This window comes from Pseudochaenichthys georgianus, chromosome 4 (assembly GCF_902827115.2).
Source record: "Pseudochaenichthys georgianus chromosome 4, fPseGeo1.2, whole genome shotgun sequence".
Taxonomy (NCBI): domain Eukaryota; kingdom Metazoa; phylum Chordata; class Actinopteri; order Perciformes; family Channichthyidae; genus Pseudochaenichthys; species Pseudochaenichthys georgianus.
In genome coordinates this window covers 24,789,765-24,807,845 of record NC_047506.1, presented here as the reverse complement: position 1 = coordinate 24,807,845, position 18,081 = coordinate 24,789,765, and the positions used below count along the sequence as shown (strand labels likewise).

At 42.9% G+C, this 18,081-nt stretch overlaps 1 protein-coding gene across 10 annotated transcripts in view; it reads right to left on the bottom strand.

The window, feature by feature from the left end:
• Positions 1 to 18,081, bottom strand: part of lrrc7 (leucine rich repeat containing 7) — a 131,452-nt gene that overhangs the window by 6,145 nt on the left and 107,226 nt on the right. For 7 of the 10 annotated variants that reach the window (XM_034081726.1, XM_071202923.1, XM_071202924.1 and 4 more), the window contains 13 exons: positions 17,736 to 17,858; positions 17,004 to 17,115; positions 14,270 to 14,519; positions 12,443 to 12,943; positions 11,743 to 11,967; positions 11,408 to 11,636; positions 10,508 to 10,858; positions 10,060 to 10,305; positions 7,264 to 7,476; positions 4,450 to 4,569; positions 4,067 to 4,268; positions 3,016 to 3,503; positions 2,100 to 2,192 (listed from right to left, as the gene is read on the bottom strand). In XM_034081726.1, coding sequence (XP_033937617.1) covers positions 2,100 to 2,192; positions 3,016 to 3,503; positions 4,067 to 4,268; positions 4,450 to 4,569; positions 7,264 to 7,476; positions 10,060 to 10,305; positions 10,508 to 10,858; positions 11,408 to 11,636; positions 11,743 to 11,967; positions 12,443 to 12,943; positions 14,270 to 14,519; positions 17,004 to 17,115; positions 17,736 to 17,858 — 3,153 coding nt within the window. The remainder of the gene's footprint in view (positions 1 to 2,099; positions 2,193 to 3,015; positions 3,504 to 4,066; positions 4,269 to 4,449; positions 4,570 to 7,263; positions 7,477 to 10,059; positions 10,306 to 10,507; positions 10,859 to 11,407; positions 11,637 to 11,742; positions 11,968 to 12,442; positions 12,944 to 14,269; positions 14,520 to 17,003; positions 17,116 to 17,735; positions 17,859 to 18,081) is intronic. The other 3 variants (XM_034081729.1, XM_034081730.2, XM_071202927.1) reach the window with 2 other exon arrangements.

Here is an 18,081-nt window from a genome sequence, read left to right as displayed (position 1 = left end):
TGTTTTGTAATCTCAATTTATATGAATTTATACTTGCAAGATTTCTATGTCTCTATACAAGAAACACTTGCAATGATTAGTACTTAGTTATAAATCACAATCAGGCCAAGATTATTTGATGCTAAAAAGAGTGGACATTTATGAAATGAACGAAATAATTATGTTAAGTTTAGGATCGTTTGTAGAGTCATTTAAACAACATACAATTATCATTTTATATTGTGAAATATTGGAGCTGTGTTCACGAACCATAAAGTATAGAGGTCTTGATTTTAATCAAAGGTTTGCGAAAATTAAACTTACATTTTCTTAAGCCAATTTGAAGTTAATGCTGCTAGTATAGTATTTTAGTGTTTGCGAATTATTAAAAAAAAAGACAGTTTAGCTAGGCTACAAGTGTGCCAATCCAGCCGAGATAATTCAGAGGATTGTGCAAATAACAAGCTGGCCACTAGGGAGAGCCACAGTACTGCGGAACAGCCATTGCTGTGTAGAACATGGATGTGGAATACAGTCAGTCAAACTGTTGTGACATTGTCTTTTTAACTTTATATACCTGTACTCTGGTCTGCATTTAAATGAAATTCAAAGAAAGTTACAATTTATAAATTCTTAAGCTTTGTAATATATAATATTACAGAAATAAGTAGGTCAGAAAATATGATGAAACCAGAATCAAAGGCATTGTTCTGAGTTTGAGCTTCTGATTAATCAGCCTAAAGTAGTCAACCGTAAAGAAGTAGCTTCACATGTTTGATGGACGTTACAAGAATAAGATGATTAAAATTAGATTTGATAAACTGACTCGCAAAATCTGCTTTTTCATCATGTGTAACTTTGAAGGCAAATAGCCTCGATGTGTGTGTAAACCATATACTTCCATGATTCAGTCAACATTTGAAATAATTGTCAATGTACAATAGCATAGGTAGACATTTTACTCTGATGTGATAAATTAAATGTATTATTATATTGATTCATCCGTATTAACGTGAGTCTATAAAGTATGTCTGTATAGACCTACAGTATACATTACTCTTGTGTAAGGTAATTACTTAACAAAATATGAAGGAGAATCACTAGAGTAACTGCGGATGGCATTAATAATGGAAAACGTGCTGCTGGCGGAAGCTTTATGGATACAAGTAGAGATGGGTGTGATTAAACTATTGCACGTGTCAGCAACTGAGTCGCAAGATGTCTACTTAAAACTTAAGCAAAGTGAAGAATTGACAGTTTCTATATCATCACTTCACACCCCCGGACTTAAATTAATTCCCCAGTTGTCACATTGGCTGCACAGAGGCTGACTCTTATTGTAGGCTTTCTATTTATAGACCAGCTGTCTCGTCAGTTACTCAACATCTGAATAACAGTCAGTAAAATCTGCCATACTTCCTGTCCTGAGATGAAAGTGATGAAAATCTAAGATCACCCACGGTGTCCCAGAACTAAAGAAAGCAGCCTTCCTAAAATAGCTGTCAGAGCTCCGTGAGCAGCCTCGCTCCTTTAGTCTGACTATAGCAGCATGTTTCTAGGACAGACTGCCATGTGCAGGAGGGCTGGGGGATGCTCAACCCCAAAAGGCTCTTGGCACAGGCACTGACAAAATCAGACAAACTCAGGAGTAGAAATGATAAAAGACTTTGGCGTATCTGGTAATAAAACATCATGAATGCACGTTTCCTAATAGTACAATATTCCAGTTTGTTGCTTTCTTTTACAAGAGACCTGCAAGTGATGAGGACACTGCATAGTTCTTGTTACCGTTTTCCAAACCCAGTTGTCATTTCGATAATGTTTTTGAACCTGTTTGGTGATGCTGAGGAGAATTATTTTATAATTTAAGAGGTTTAGTTTTGATATTTTGTTATCACACCTCAGACTTCTTCACCCCATGAATAAAATAAAGCCTTTTCTACCCAGAAGCCTGTAGTTTAAGATTACAGACTCAATGAGATTAAAAGTTAACCAAGTCAACCTGCTGCCCCACAGACAGACAGATGAAAACACTGCGGTAACTAGCAGCAGTTTCCATGGCAACTCTGAGGTAAAGCTGGGGAGGCTGTGATAGGCTGGCAAGCCAGGTCGGGTCGTACCATGTCAGAGGGTTTGAAGGGGTTCCCCTGGCCGCTGATGCCACCAGAGATACTGAAACCAAGACCAGGGTTCTTCTCTATTCTCACACACAACTATAGAGAGAGAGGAGGGGGGGAAAAAGGAAGACAGAAAAGAAAGAAAGACAAGTGACGGTGAAATACAAAGATCAACACAATCTCTACACATGCAACACTTAGTGGAGGAAGAGTGCTTTTAATGTGACAAGTAACATGCTTTTGCAGCTATATTGGAGGTCCTCAGTTCTCTGGCAACTATAACGGAGCCATAAATATCTTTGTCTGAGTTTTTCTGTTTGGCAGGGGGAAAAAAACCTTGCAGGAAGATCAGCTGATCTGGTTAGTGTGAATTACTTCATGTTCCTACCTAAACTGGTACAGAGATCTCCATCTGTGAAATATCTCAGATTTAGAACTACGCCTCCATGGCTTTTTCTAGACCTGCATCATCTCACAAACTATAGCTGTGTCGCAGTTTTTTCATGTTTTGTGCTAATAGCTATAATAGTGTTAGTTGACAGCTATTGGCCTTATATGGACTCTTCAGAATTTACTTGTAACCATATTGACATGCTACTAGCATATTAACAACAACAGGAATTGAAAAATGTACTTGTTGGTTTGTTTTCCTGGTTTCACTCCTTAGGTGTTAAGTCCCAAAGCCTAGGGAGTGGGCGTCAGCATCTTTATACAGACGCACTAGGCACCATTTAGTGTGTGGAACACGGTTTCAAGTAACTCCAAAAGCCATCGTCAGCCATTAATATAAGGCACTGCCAATTTAAAAAACAGACCTCCAAGATAGTGTGGGACGGGGTTGCTGAGGACAGACGGACAGACGGACAGACGGACGGACAGACAGACAGACAGACAGACAGACAGACAGACAGACAGATACCTGTTCCTGGAAACCATCCGTGCTCTTCTGGCCTTTAGTCTGCAACAGGCAGCGAGCGCTCTGGGGCCGCGGGTTGGTGTGGGTCATGACAGCCTGGTTGCTATGGACCATGCCCTGATTGGTGTGGACCATCCCCTGGTTGCTATGCACCATTCCCTGGTTGCTGTGTACCATGCCCTGGTTGCTATGCGCCATGACTTGGTTGCTGTGGACCATGCCCTGGTTGCCGTGGACCATGCCCTGGTTGCTGTGGACCATGCCCTGGTTTCCGTGGACGATGCCCTGGTTGCTGTGGACCATGCCTTGGTTGCCGTGGACCATGCCCTGGTTGCCGTGGACCATGCCCTGGTTGCCGTGGTACTGGGGGTTGGTGGCGGGCTGATGGGATGTGTGGGAGGAGTGGGGGTTGTACTGGGTTTGGTTCCCAGACGGGGACAGAGCCATGGACATGCCGCCACCGGGGTAACCCTGTCCAGGACCAGGATGGCCTGGAAGAGGAACATTTTTGATTGGTTACACTCTGAAATAAAACTATCTATAACAGGTTAAAGTGTTGATTTGAGGAGCATTGTTGGTAGGCATACTTAATTCTACACCGATAGACCTGTGTTGTTACTGGATAGTTGTACGTTCTAAACTGAGTTGACTTCAATTCAACTTTGTATGCAACAGTAGCTTAAGCTGATTTTTGTATGTATTTTTTTGGAAGCTAGCAGTTTGTAATCAACAAAATCAACATATGGTTTAAATCCAGTATGCTCTTTCACCAGCATCCTTTTAAAGATTTGCAAAACAGTGACATCTAGCACAAATACATTATTTGAAGACGTACAATGACCTCATTTTCATGAAAAAAGGGGAAAAGAGACATAATCTCTCTCTAAGTAATTTTGTAAGAGATGGTGGCACTGATCCCCTCAAAATAAGGAGAACATTCAATAAAAAAAAACGTTTTTGGTGGTATCCTACTTGTTTTGTATATCTAGATTCAACCCCCAAATAAATCATAACAGGCTACAAATGAACCATGTATACATGTATTTCCATTTACCTTGAGTCATGTTGCCTTGATACTGTCCAGAAGGAACCACTGACAAGGGCATCGCAGGTTGGTATTGGCCCCCTTTGTTCATCACCCCGTCGTAGCCCTGCTGCACAACCACGCGATGAGGTGTAGTGGACGAGGAGGAGGTAGAGGAGGCGACAATCATGGTGTTGTGTGATTGGTGGGGAGTGTTGTGGGAGTGGGCACTCTGTGGACAGTGGAGAGGAAAGTTTGAGACATTTAAACTTCAGGAACAGAGGAATGGTTATTGGAGTCGCCTAATTATTTGCATTTAAAAACATTAACCCAAGTTATTTCCAAGCTTCAACATCCATAGGCAGAACACTGCCTAAGAGGGCAGAACACTGAGAAAAAAGTCCAGCTCTTACCTTTTTCATGAGGTTGTCAGGTGGGACATCCCTCCGGCCAAGTGAGTATGGAGCCCACTGGTTGCTCCCTGACAGCCCCTCCTGGTCATTATCCAGCATGGCAGCCTGCTGAGAGGGGCTCTGAGAGAGAGACAGAAAAAAAAGGAGAGACACATTGACCATTACTGGAAATCAACATTTTATTTTAGTAATTCAATCATGTATCAACCCATTCCTATCTGAGACAGGTTTATATGATTGTTTTGTGAAATTCAGTTTTTTGTTATACCATAGGGCTGACACAGCTTAGTAAATAGATGTTCTCGCCTAGCTGAAGTAGCGCTATATATTGTGTATTACCTGATAAAGGTGAAAAATGCTTTTTCAGAATAGAATCCAAATATATCACATTCCTTTAGCACCAAAGCCTCTTGTCTCAACCCCTGAGAGCCTGGCTTCATTTTTCAGCAACATTAGAGTAAATATTCACGATGAAATAACCAACAGTGAGTATATCAGCTCATGTTTCATCAGGACTGTGTGGTTTGATTGCAACTGTCAACAGATTCAGATTCAAATGTTGCTGGAGAGGTTGCGCTAGACTTTTTCGCTGCCCGTCATTTTGACGGGCAGGATCGTACAATTTCCGTCAAAATCCATTATTACCCATCGGTAGGCCTGTACACAACTCTGCCGGGGGTGGGGTGGGGGGGGGGAGACAACAGGGGCCTGTTAGCGCCGTGTTATGCATGTCCACTGCACCGCGCACAGCGTAAAGCAAATACTCACAGACATTTCAATGATCTGTTCGGCAAAGTTAGGTTTGGAAACGGTATAATTAACTTTTGGGCGGGCATACATAACACGGCATAACACCGGAGCCTCGCTGCGGGGAAACTGTGGCGCTGTTCTGAGTTTGATCTAATCCGTCAAAATGACGGGCGGCTTTCAGATTTTTCCGTCATTGTTAAAAAAAATCCGTCACAGACGGAACATATTCGGTTAACGCAACCTGGACCCTGAATGGCTCAACTAAGTCACACACACTTCCAAACACTAAAAAAAGAGGGAACAAAATTATTTTTTGATTAAATCTTGTGTGAAATAAAAACCATTACAGTTTGGCACAAAATGGGATTCTTACGAAGCCTCCGACAAACAATGTAGGAACCAGTTTGCGTTTTCAGGTTCTTTTAAGTGTTTCAAGGTCAAAACGGTGACTATGTTTTATTTGTATCAAGGTTATAATAGAAATGGTGGATGTAGACATGCAACGCCCAACAGCTCTATGTGTCAAATATCTCCCAATAGTTTGCTAGGAAACTATTCTCGGATGGCAAAGACAAATCTCTGTTTTGGTTACCTTAAAATGTTGTAGGTGTCTACTTTTGAGTCCAAACACTTGAAAAAACAATCCATCACCAGAATTTGTTGTGGCTGCTACACTTGATGCTACAAGTGGCTTCAGTCATGTTGAAAAAAACATGCCAGAGTTAAGGGCGTATAATACCCAGTGTTTCGATAAGGTATATCGAAATAATAAAAGCAATAATGGCGCAAATTTAAATAATATCTCATGGTTGCAACAATGAGGAATGAGCAATGCCAGTTATTCTTCGTAATTACCGATGTGTGCAGTTATAGAAGGAGAACCAGGGTTTGTTTGTTCTCAGAGGGATACTCACGGCATTAGCAGATGGAGGAGGAGGTAGAGGCAGCCAGCGGCCAACAGGGGACTCATGCTTAGTGTTATTGTAAAGGTTAAAGTTCAAAGTGCTGCTGCGCCCCTGGCCATGACCCCCGCCCTGACAGAGCATGCCCAGCGTGAGCGTGTTGTGCTTTAGGACACCACTCTGATTGGAGAAGACAACATCACATGACATGGGTGAATGCAGGGGGAGGGGGGCGGGGCTCACACAGCGGGATGCAGCGTGGTGATAACACACTGTGAGCTCCACACAAATAAATAAACAACAAAAACACTGATAAAACAACAACAGTGCAGAGTTGCTGAAAGCACAGAGAAATGTTAGCTCGTGATTGGTCAATACAGACAAAGAACATTGTGTCATACAAGAAGCAACCATGGTGGATCAATTAATTCCAACATTACTGTGTAACAATTATATAGTTAGATTTGTACACAAACTATAGTTACATGTGTGGATATTTACAGAAACAATAAGCCAAGTCCGTAACTTAAAACTGATAATTACAAATATCTATTAACATCTATGTCTATTAAATGCTTCATTGTTAGTAACATCGAAAACTCATGTCAATGCCGACATTTGTTGTTTTTTGAAGACTAATAACACACCCATGTACGGAAATGGTTTGGACTGCCAAACCTGACAAACTATTGATCCCTTGATCGGTGTTGATTAATAGACGATATAAGTAGTGACCTGATAAAAAAATAATTATGATCCTTAACAAGTGATTGTGTTAATTCTGATGTACATGTGAACATATCAAACATCGAAAAACATTTTTGTTTCAAGAACCTTTTCTAATATATGCTCCTCTTGTTACTACTCAAGATCAAACTCTTCGTCACAATTCAGATTTTGTTGAATTGTGTTTCAAGACAGGATTTCTTTGGGCACATATCCAGTAGTGAGTGTGCAGAAGGTCAGGCTGACAGAGTGACAGTGTGGATGGGACACACATGCAGCCGGACACATCTAGTCAACCTTACAACACAGACTTACACAGATACAGTACAGACAAGGAGGGCTTCTGAATGCTGTGTGTGCATGTTGGTGTTTGTGTGTGTGAGTGTGTGTGTGTTTGCATCTCCCTTTTCACTGTTTCTGCATTGCATTGACGTACCCTGTCCAATCGTTTGGCCTCTATGTGCCTAAGTAGCTGTTGCCTCCAATCGGCAGGCATCCTGGAGGTGATGTCTTCAGGCTTCTGTGGTACGCCAGGTCTTACTTTGATGGTGTCTTCAGATGGTTTCTCTGGGCAGGTTGCCAGAGTGTAGTCAGGGGGCATTTTCTCTAGCAGGGCAGCCATGGTGGGACGAGCTGACACTGGACGGGCCTGAAGATTATTATTTTATAAAGACGATAAGAAATTAAGTTGGACTTGAGAGTGATACAATTAATAGCTGCACTTATCAATATAGTTGTTAGTGCAGTGTATATTTTTTAAACAATGGTAGAAAAAGGACTATTAAGTATGATAGGGACCAACCCACTGAGGATTAGCACCAATTAAAATCCCTAGAGCCAAGCTATTAGCATGGCTAACAGTTTAGGGCTGTCAAATAAAAAAAAATGATTGAATGACTTAATAAAAAAAAAAGGGAAACAAATCTTATTGATTAAACCAGTGGTTCCCAAACTTTTTCTGTCAGGCCCCCCCTTTGGAGAAAAAAAAAGTCGGGCCCCCCCAACAAAGGTCAGGCTCAGTGGCGGCGCCAGAGATTTATTTTGGGGGTGCTGTGGGGTAGCTTGACGTTTCATAGAGGGTGCTCAAACATTTAGGGTTTCCCATTAATGTACCGGTCGCTAGAGTGGAATTTTCTACTGCAACATTCCCCACGCATATACACAACGTACCCGCAACTGTTACAATGAAGGCTCGATAATCAGCTCACAGCATATAGGTGTAAGCAGGGGTAAAGTGCTATTTTTATAGGTGGTGTGTGGACCTTACAAAGGGGGATCTGCGGGCAAGCTCCCCCGGGAAGATTTATTTTTAAATATTGAAGTTAAATGCATCAATCTGGTGCATTTTGAGAGCAAAATGAAGAGATCTATGGATACCTCTCTCAACACCCATATGAAACAGAACTGTAAACTTTTTCTTTATGGATATTTTACAAATCACCCTTTTAAACTTTATTCTTTTTTAACTGTCATATAGTATTTCATACCTGTTTTTCATTTATTCTCTTATTTTTTTAGAACTATAATGATCATATAAACGTGTGCCTCGGAAATAATTGTTTCCATTAATGGTGACCAAAACATTTGAGACCCACTGAGATAACACTGAGAGAGTCCTTTAGCTCACTGAGTCTCTCAGTCTGACAGGAGAGGACTCTCCTCCACTTTGTTGTTGAAAAAACTCCTTATATCCGTTATCGTAGCTCGCTAGCACCAGAAGCTAACAACAATGATATCCGGTACCGGTGCGCTCTCTCTCGCGCACACAAAATGGCTCGTTTCACACACACACAGAGCCAAGCTTCAATGAAACACAGAGACCCAGACGTAATAGTACTGTATCATATTATTTTTGAATCAATAATTTTTCAAATTATGATTATTTTTTTTTTTTAATAACCATTTTCCCTCCTGGTCTCTCGCGCACCCCCTGTTATGCCTCTGCGCCCCCCAGGGGGGGGGGGGACGGATGGACTTTAGGAACCACTGGATTAAACATTTTTTTAAATGTATTATAATTATTAATTTAAAAATGCTACTGTAAATTGCTGGGCATTGAATAACACTATCTTTGTTGTATAACAAATATTTCTTCCACACTGTCAGCCATTTAGAGGGTTCCACATGAAGTGATTTGCTTATCTGACCAGCATGCTCCTCGATACCTCACCTCACCTGGGACTATTTTTGGAAAGTCTAACTTGGTGCAAATCCAGAACATGCTGATGGGATTATTTATGGATGTAGGAATGCCAGGGGGTCTTGGGGATATGACAGAAGCAAAGGACACACCTGCGCTGCTCTGCATAGCCTGCTGCTACATTGACCTGGACCAAGGTAATTGGTGGTTCCACTCAGTCATATACATACTTTAATACCTCAATCCTCTATTATTAAGTAGGCTATTTGTCAGTATCTTCCATATTACCCAAATAGGGTTTCATTTTCAATCTACTTGGAAAAGGGTGGGAAATACATGGTTTTGTAAGGAGACAGGATGTAGACCTTCAGTCTCCAGTATCAAAGTCTTGTTCCGCGTTAAACCAACACCCTCTTGATGTTACTTCTGTTTTCAAAAAGCCAAGATGGCGGTAGCCAAAATACAAATCTTGAGGATTCAAAATGGTGGTCCATAAAACAAATGCGCGACTTTACGGTGATAACGTCCACTTCTTTTATTCAGTCTATTCTGTTAATGTAAAAGTACATTTACTAATCAATACCGGATAAAGTCCTGGAACAACTTGTGATGAGGGGCCCCTAAGCAAGGCAGTGGGCCCCTACACTGCTCCCCAGGTCGTGTATATAATAGCTGCTCAGTGATCCTTATACTAGGGGGCGCACGGACAAAAATAAATATTGTGATCTAGGAGCTGGAGAGGGGCCAGTTTGCCCTCCTGAGGTGTCCTTGAGCAAGGCACTCAACCCTCAACTGCCTAGGGCGCCTTACCATCTGTAGCGCCCTCGCTCTTGATTAATGTATGTGTATAGGTCTTGTTTATGCATGTGTGTATTTCGGGTGTAATGTGTTAAAATTACAGAGTGAAAATTATACTCCCAAAAAGGGATTAATAAAGTGTCTTTTAATTGCTTTAATTGATACATGCCTCACACTTTACAAGGGGATATTATGGGATTGCAATTTAAAACAAATTAGTGACTTTAAGTGGGACAAACATGCAAAGACACAGAGCTTAAACAATTTACAAAGGCATTTCCTGAGAAATGTTACCTGAGATGCTCCATAAGTCTCAGTGCTGTAGCTCCTGGCTGACAGGGGGCGGCGCTGAGTAAGGCTCTTTGTTGGGTAACCAATCATGGGCTTCTTTTGTTCATGGTAAGTTGTATAGTCGTCATCGTAGCGGCCGTTTCTCTTATTGTGCATCATCTGGCTCTGGCTGTCGGACATGTTGGAGATAGCAGAGTGCTCCATGGCGGAGGAGTAGGCCAGAGCCCGACCATAAAGAGGGGGGTCAGCCTGAGGACAAGAGAGTTTACTTCTATAACTCTTACGGACCTCTACATTTCACCAGAAATGTATTTTTGGAGGATGCACGATACAGTATAAATGTAACCGACAGCTTTTCTGTAGGTCCTATTGATTGGATACATTTATTTCTTGTTTTTTAATACTAAAACACTGAAAATAAGCATTATTTAGCCAACAACAGATCTCTTACCTGCTGTCTATACTGAGCTTCCTGCAGCGCCTCCTGTTGGGCTTCATGGACTCTGCGGAACAAAGCAAGCTCTGTGGAGCTCACCAATGAATCTGCTCTTCTCAAAAACCCTGGCCTGGAGCGCTGTGATGGGATTGGCTGCTGATGCTGGCTGGGCGGACCATCCGGATTTATTGGTGATTGGGGGAAAGAAAACATCTCCAGTGGTGGATACGCCCGATACCGAGGGCTCACCAGCTCCTTTGGTAATGTCTTCCCCGGTTGATTGATGTACTCCAAGGCTTTCGATGAGTGGTTGACATAATCTGGTGTGTTGGGGAAGGGGGGAGGGACCCGGCGGTCTATGGTCACCTGATTAGTTAGAATAGTAACAAGTAAGACAATGAGAAGTTATAGGCATTGCAGGCACAACTGTTGCAATGTATTTATATTTTAGTTGAGTTATTTTTGCAAGAAGATTGTAAATTATATGAGTGACTTAAAAGCCCCTGGAAATTATCTTTGCTGACTGCCGAAGGTTTATCTTTTCACTTTGCTGCAGGCAACTTTAACACTTCAGCTATCCGAAATACAAATAGTCAAACAAATGAGCACTGGTGGGATAGTGGAGTAATTAGCAGTCAAAGTGCCAGATATTTCCCTCAGGAGTTTGTACCCAAGAGCAGAGCTACTGTATAAGAGAATAAATATTAGCCTGGGTTCCAGAGACACAACTCGAAATTAAACAATGTTGCTCTTTAACTATTGGATGTTTAATAGATATAAAAACACTTAACTAACTAGCTCACCATACAGGTAAATGATCTGTCAATGTGGTATTCACAACTGTTTTCTGCTGCCCTCAAGTGAACAAAATGATAAGGATGACAGTCATTGCAGGTTGAAGATTGAGCTGCTGACCTGGGGGTTGTAGTTGTGGTCGAAGTGATAGGCCTTATGTGGGATGGCAGGTTTCTGGTTCTGTCCCGACTGGTTGCTGCCGCCGTGTCCTGGGAAGATCAGGTCATCGTCTAACATGGGGGCGGACTGTGACCGTGACATGTTGGTCTGCTCCATTGACCCGACAAACTCTTGACGGTCCAAACTAGTCTGTTGTTCAATGGAAGTACTGTAGCTGTCCACAGGAATGCTGTTGAGAATAGCAAGATAAATCAGCTACATCTTTGCAATCCTTTGAACTACTTACTTAACATGTTGCTTCTCTTATTGTTAGGAAAACATAACAGCAAACCTACCTGTAGACCTTGTAAGAGCCAATGTCAATCTCATCGATACTCTGTGACTTCTTAAACTTAGATCTCGTCTCCCTCATCATGGGGGACAGGCGGTCCGAGCTTTTACTCATCACTACGGTGACCTTGTTGCCTCCGCTAACATTTAGCTGATCCTTCCTGTTCTGATCCCCTTGATTGTCGTGGTACGTCCAGCTGCCGGGCAAAGGCCCTGCACCTTGTTCCAGCCTTGGAGCCAAAAACAGGTAAAGTGTTAAAAATAGCTTAACTTGACTAGTGTTGTAGAAGCAGAACAAATAAAAAGATTGCTGACACAGTCCTTATGCCTTGAACCAAAAATGAACAAGGGGTTCCAGGAGCGTCATAATGATATGAAGCATATAATTATGCTACTATTTTGGTCTAGATTATTATATTACAACCAACATCAGTTGGTTTGTAATACAGCAATGACACTCAGAGATTAACATGAGTTATTAGGGCTGTAGATAATAACTACTGTCATTACAGGTGTATCACTTTATCAATCAAATTATTAACATTAAATTAAAATGTAAGTGTTTTAATTTAAATTATTTAAAATCCGAAAGTTGTCATATTTTGTGAATCTGCATCAAGACGGACAAATCAAAACCATAATTCCCCCAGCCTGATGTATAATATAAATGCACATTTCAGGACCATGTGAGCTCCAATCAGTTACCTTTGGTCAATGTCCTTGCGATCAGGGTTAGGACTGGATGTGGGCGTCAGGTCCAGTTTGGAGGGAAAAGCGGTTCGGTCCTCCAGGGGACTGGGGGTTCTGGTCCAGTTCTGCCAGGGATTCTGGGAAGAATGTCCGGATGATTGTTGGTCATTGTCCGGAGTGGAGCGTTGGTTGCCGTGGAAGGGGAGCGTCTGAGTGTCCAGCTCCAGAGGAACCCCTACGATCCGCTCCTGCCTGAGGAGGGGGCGCCGCCCGTGTGCTGACTGGCTGCGGGGTTTGGAGCCCAGCGGGGGGTTTCCCTGACTGGTTAATGAAGGGTCCATAGGAGACTCCTCAGCATCAAATCCTGTGTTGTCGTAGTGCGGGGCCTCAGCCCAATCAAAAGGCTCGCTCAGTGGGCGTCGATCCCCGCGCTGCTGCAGGGTTCCTGATGGAGGGGTTTCTCTCTGAGATAGCAGGGGCTTGGAGTCAATGGGTTTGGGGAAGGACTGAGCCAGTCTGAAAAGATACAGAAGATTAAACACTAATTATGCCGTGGAAGATAATGAAAATGGACTGAAATATACTACATTACTATGTTCTGTATATTTAATCTGAGACGATGGGCACTAAAACAGCAGACCTTTCTGTCCCTATCTCTGATGTCTCTCTGGAAGATCAATTTGGCGAACAACCATGTTTGTTGTAACTAATGTTTCCGAGAGCAGCCTTGAACCGAAAACATTAGTGCTTTCACCGCCACTCGCAATTTGCAAATACCACATTTTGCACTGACAAAGGAACAAGTGTACAGATAACCATCTGCACATCTCCCCAGGGCTTGTGAAATGACAACTTGAATGTCAAAAAATACCAAAGCGAGCATTCAACCTGCAGGGACTCCTTAGAACAAGGAGAGGCAAAGGAAGAGTGGGGACAAAGAAATATGTTTTTGACATTATTATAGATGTACTATGCCATTGATAATGGAAAAGGTCACTGTCGCACAAAATATCTGTTCAGGCCCTGTGGTGTCAGAGAGAAAGAACATAGAAACAAACAAATCAAACCAAGGCTATGAAAGTATTGAAGGTTCAGATCACTGAAAGTACTAGCTTAGAGTTTTTTGGTCATTTTTAGCCGTTGCATATTACTAAGTCAATATTTTCAAGGTTTTAAACTAGTACAAATTAGTAAATAAATAGAGATATAGCAATGCTGTGATAGTGAAATACTGTTAAAGCAGTATTGGAAAGTATTGGAAACAGAACTTTAAAACTGTATATTTATTTTTAAAATGACCTGCTGGGGTTACTGTACAGTCTATGGGCTAACATCTTGATTTTTTTAGGCTTTACTGAAAACGCCGATGTTGTTAACTTCAACATTTGTGATTGCAACTCAGTAACAAAAGGCTCTTTGTTACATTACAAAGCTATATTTAACTCCAAATCTGTCAAACTCCATCACAAGTACAGTGCAATCAAGGTACCAACATCCGTAAAAAGGACCAAGCTTCTTTATTTGCTTCTTTTTATGTGTCATTGTGAGAAAAAAAACTTTTGATAGTACAAAAGATGGGACTGGACAGCTTTGAAACAGAGCAGAGCGAGAGAATCCAGAAGAGGAGTCTGCAGCATCCTAATGAGCCTCTCTGACCTTGACTAAGCGAACGGAGGGATGAGGAAGACACAGAAAGATGGAGGGAGGAGAGGATGGATGGAGCGATAGGATAGCTGGATGAGATAAATGATAGATAGAGGAGACTGGACTGGAAGGAGAAGGAGAGATGATGGATAGTCGGAGGGGTGTGATGAAATTGAACATGAACAGGCGTGTGTGTACCTGTTGGTCCAGTGTGTTTGAGGCGTCTGGTCCTTGCTTGGGGCGGGCAGGGCGGGAGTGTGTGGATGTGCGTGAGGGTGTGCGTGTGCGTGTGCGTGTTGGTGTTGGTGAGAGTGTGCGTGTGAGTGTGTGTTCCCTGGTGGGTTGGAGGAGCCGGAGGAGCCCTGTGAGGGAGAGTAGTCGGAGTAGGTGGCTGAGGAGCCGCTGTGGTTCAGACAGTGGAGTTTATCCACCTCCTCTTCTGTAGACTCTGGACGGAGACACAGAGACAGACAGGGAAAAATGTCAAATCCTTTTCACTCTGATAGCCCTCTTTCACAGAGAGTGCCCTTTTCTGAAAAAATAACCACTTGTCTGTATCTTATACACCTGGATTTGATTGATTTAATCAAATACTAGTCCATGCATTTGTTACTTCAAGGCTGGATTATTTTAACTCCTTATTATCAGGGTGTACCAAGAAGTCAGTCAAGTCGCTTCAGCTGATTCAAAATGCTGCAGCTCTTGTACTAACCAGAGTTAGGTAAAGGGACCACATTACTCCTGTTCTGGCTGCCTTACACTGGCTCCCTATAGAACACAGGATAGAATTTAAAATTCTTCTTCTTGCCTACAAAGCCCTTAATGGGCAGGCGCCATCTTACCTTAAATAACTCATTATACCCTACTGTCCTACTAGGGCATTGCGTTCCAAGAATGAATTGTTCCTAGAGTCTCTAAAAGTACAATGGGAGCCAGAGCCTTTTCTTATCAAGCTCCACATTTGTGGAATCAGCTTCCAGTTTGTGTTCGGGCGGCAGACACCCTATCCGTTTTGTAAGAGTGCGCTTAAGACCTTCCTTTTTGATAAAGCTTATAGTTAGGGCTGATTAGATTCAGCCCCTAGTTTTGCTGATATAGGCTTAGTTTGTCGGAGGACATCTTACTTCTTCCTTCTCTCTGTCTATACCCGTGTACTCTCATGTTCCGATTAACCCAGCTTCCCCAAATGTCTTTCTTTTTGGTGTCTATATACGCCGGGATCCGGAGTCATGGATGATCCTGCGGTCCTGTGTCCTGGATCGCGAGCCCTGGATCTTGAGTCGTGGCTGTGGTCCTGGATCATAGGTCCTGGATGTATATCCTCGTGGATTCATCTTCCCATTATACACACATGCATTTCCAAACATTTGGACTATGTTGCAAATGTATTATCTTTTCAATTTACACACGGCATCTATTGCACGTCTGTCCGTCCTGGGAGAGGGATCCCTCCTCTGTTACTCTCCCTGAGGTTTCTCCCATTTTTCCCTTTAAACTGTGGGTTTTCTCCGGAAGTTTTTCCTTGTACGAGGTGAGGGTCTAAGGACAGAGTGTGTCGTATTGTCATACTGATATTCTGTACACACTGTGAAGACCACTGAGACAAATGTAACATTTGTGATATTGGGCTATATAAATAAACATTGATTGATTGATTGATAGGCGAAGCAGGCCCAGCTCGAGGCGTAGAGGCGCTCCGGTCTCTCCGCGATATCCCCGTGGTAAAACGTCCTCGGCACCGTAGAGCACGACAGGTGGAGCAGGTGGATACAGGCCTCCGCTACAGCAGGTGTAAAGCAGGCCGCAGCCAGAACGCGAAGCCGCTCCGGTCTCTCCGTTACGCCCCCGGGGCAAAATCTCGCCAGGACAGCAGCACACGACAAGTGGAAGCAGGTCCCCGCCACAGCACAACTGGACAAGTGGAAAAAGGGGGCCCCAGCCTGAGCAACAACGTGCAGCCGCTCCGTCTCTCCGCGACTTCCCGGGGAAAAAAACCTCCCCACAGCCTCCTCTCCACGCTCCGTGAGGCGGATGAGAAAATGCACTCCACTCGCTCTGATCGAGCCTGTACCACTCTGCTGTGTGGTACAGGGTGTGTAGTGGACGTTTCTGTTGACCTCTATAAAAGAGGTCAACAGAAAATACCTCAAAGAAACATGGCATCAGCTTAACACTTAGGTGTTAACTCAACCAACTGACCAATATGGGGTGGAAGACTAAAGCCGCCCAGCTGTATAGGCCAGTGCACGTAGGACAGGGTCGGTGCTCGATGACTGGTGAGTTTTCCATTCTTTGCTCGATCTTCTTCTCTCTCTTTCGCTCTCTCAGTTGTTTATCCTGCTCGCTGAAGAGAAAAGGATGACAGTCAGGAGGCGAGGCCGCCTTATTTAAGGTGGGCTTGCTCGCGCACTCAGGTAGGCCTGTGCCGAGCGCCAGCTACGTTTAAAGATATCGCAGTAGGTGAACGCTCGCATAGTAAGATCAGGGGTACTACCTCAAGGGGTAGTACCCATAGAGTCCAGTAGAGGGTGGAGCCTGTGAGATATAACAAACTGTTTCGTTCAGTCGACTGGATTAAAGCAGTCAATTATTCAAAACAAAAGCAGATTTTGATAGGGCAGGAAAATAAGCTTTGGGTGCATAATTTAAACTTTAGTATACCTCTGATGGAACCGAGGCCTTCAGGGCAAAATAAGTAAAAGCTGAACACTTTCTCTTCAGATTCACTGTAGAGGTTTATGGTGTTTCCTCCCACTCTGAAATTAATCCGCTTACCACCATGACTAATTAGTGGACACTATTACAACATGCCCCACAGCGCTTCACAATAGACCGCATTAAATTACTTTGTGTGTGTGCACCCATGTGTCTTAACTAATGTGTTTGAGCCTTTGTGTGTTTCTTTTTTACATTAAACCATCTCATACAGTACCTTTCTTGTCCTTCCCCAGCAGCACCACCTTTGGTTTGTACATAGGGGGCTCCACCAGGGTGGGCCTCATGTCAGAGATACGGATGTCGTTGGGAGAGCCGCCCATAGAGTCCTGCAGAGAAACAAAACACACAGGGTCACATCAGGTAGCTACAGCACAGACACAAACACAGCCCACTTAGGGGTTAGAATCACCCAAATAAAATATTTAAGGTAACACATTTTCAACCTCATAAATAATATAACCATGACACTTTAGCCTGTTTATATCTGTAAAGCTGGTGTAGTGGAAAGCTTTAAATAATATAAACCACAGTAGAGGTCACCAGATGTGCTTTGAAATGGAAAACTTGGTCCCAGTTTAGTTGTAATTTGCAAAAACACAAGGAAGGACACAAATACACACATTTGTTATGTTTACATGTAACCCAATCTAGTACTCTGATCCACGTAGCATCCTACCGCTTAACGTTTAATATTTTGTTTAGATATACAATTATTCTCATTGTCCGGGTAAATGTAAATCACCTGAAATGAAACACATGAACGTAAAAAACACAAAAACATGAATATGGATTTACAAGGTGAAATAAATATGGTATCAATGTCCCAAGGGTGAAAAAACATCAAATTGAGCACAAAGCCAAAACTATATTGACATGTGCTGTGTGAGTTTGTGTGTAAATGTGTGTGTGTGTGTGTGTGTTTAGCACTCTACAGTAGGTGACAAACCTCAGAGCTCTCTGTCAGGTCCTCTTTGTCCTTCCTCTTAGGAATGTCAATGCCAGAGTTATGCATTGATCCCTGATCCATTAGCTGAGACTGAGAGAAGTCCTGCATCTCTCTGTCTATCACCTGGAACACACACACACACACACACACACACACACACACACACACACACACACACACACACACACACACACACACACACACACACACACACACACACACACACACACACACACACACACACACACACACACACACACACACACACACACACACACACACACACACACACACACACACACACACACACACACACACACACACACACACACACACACACACACAC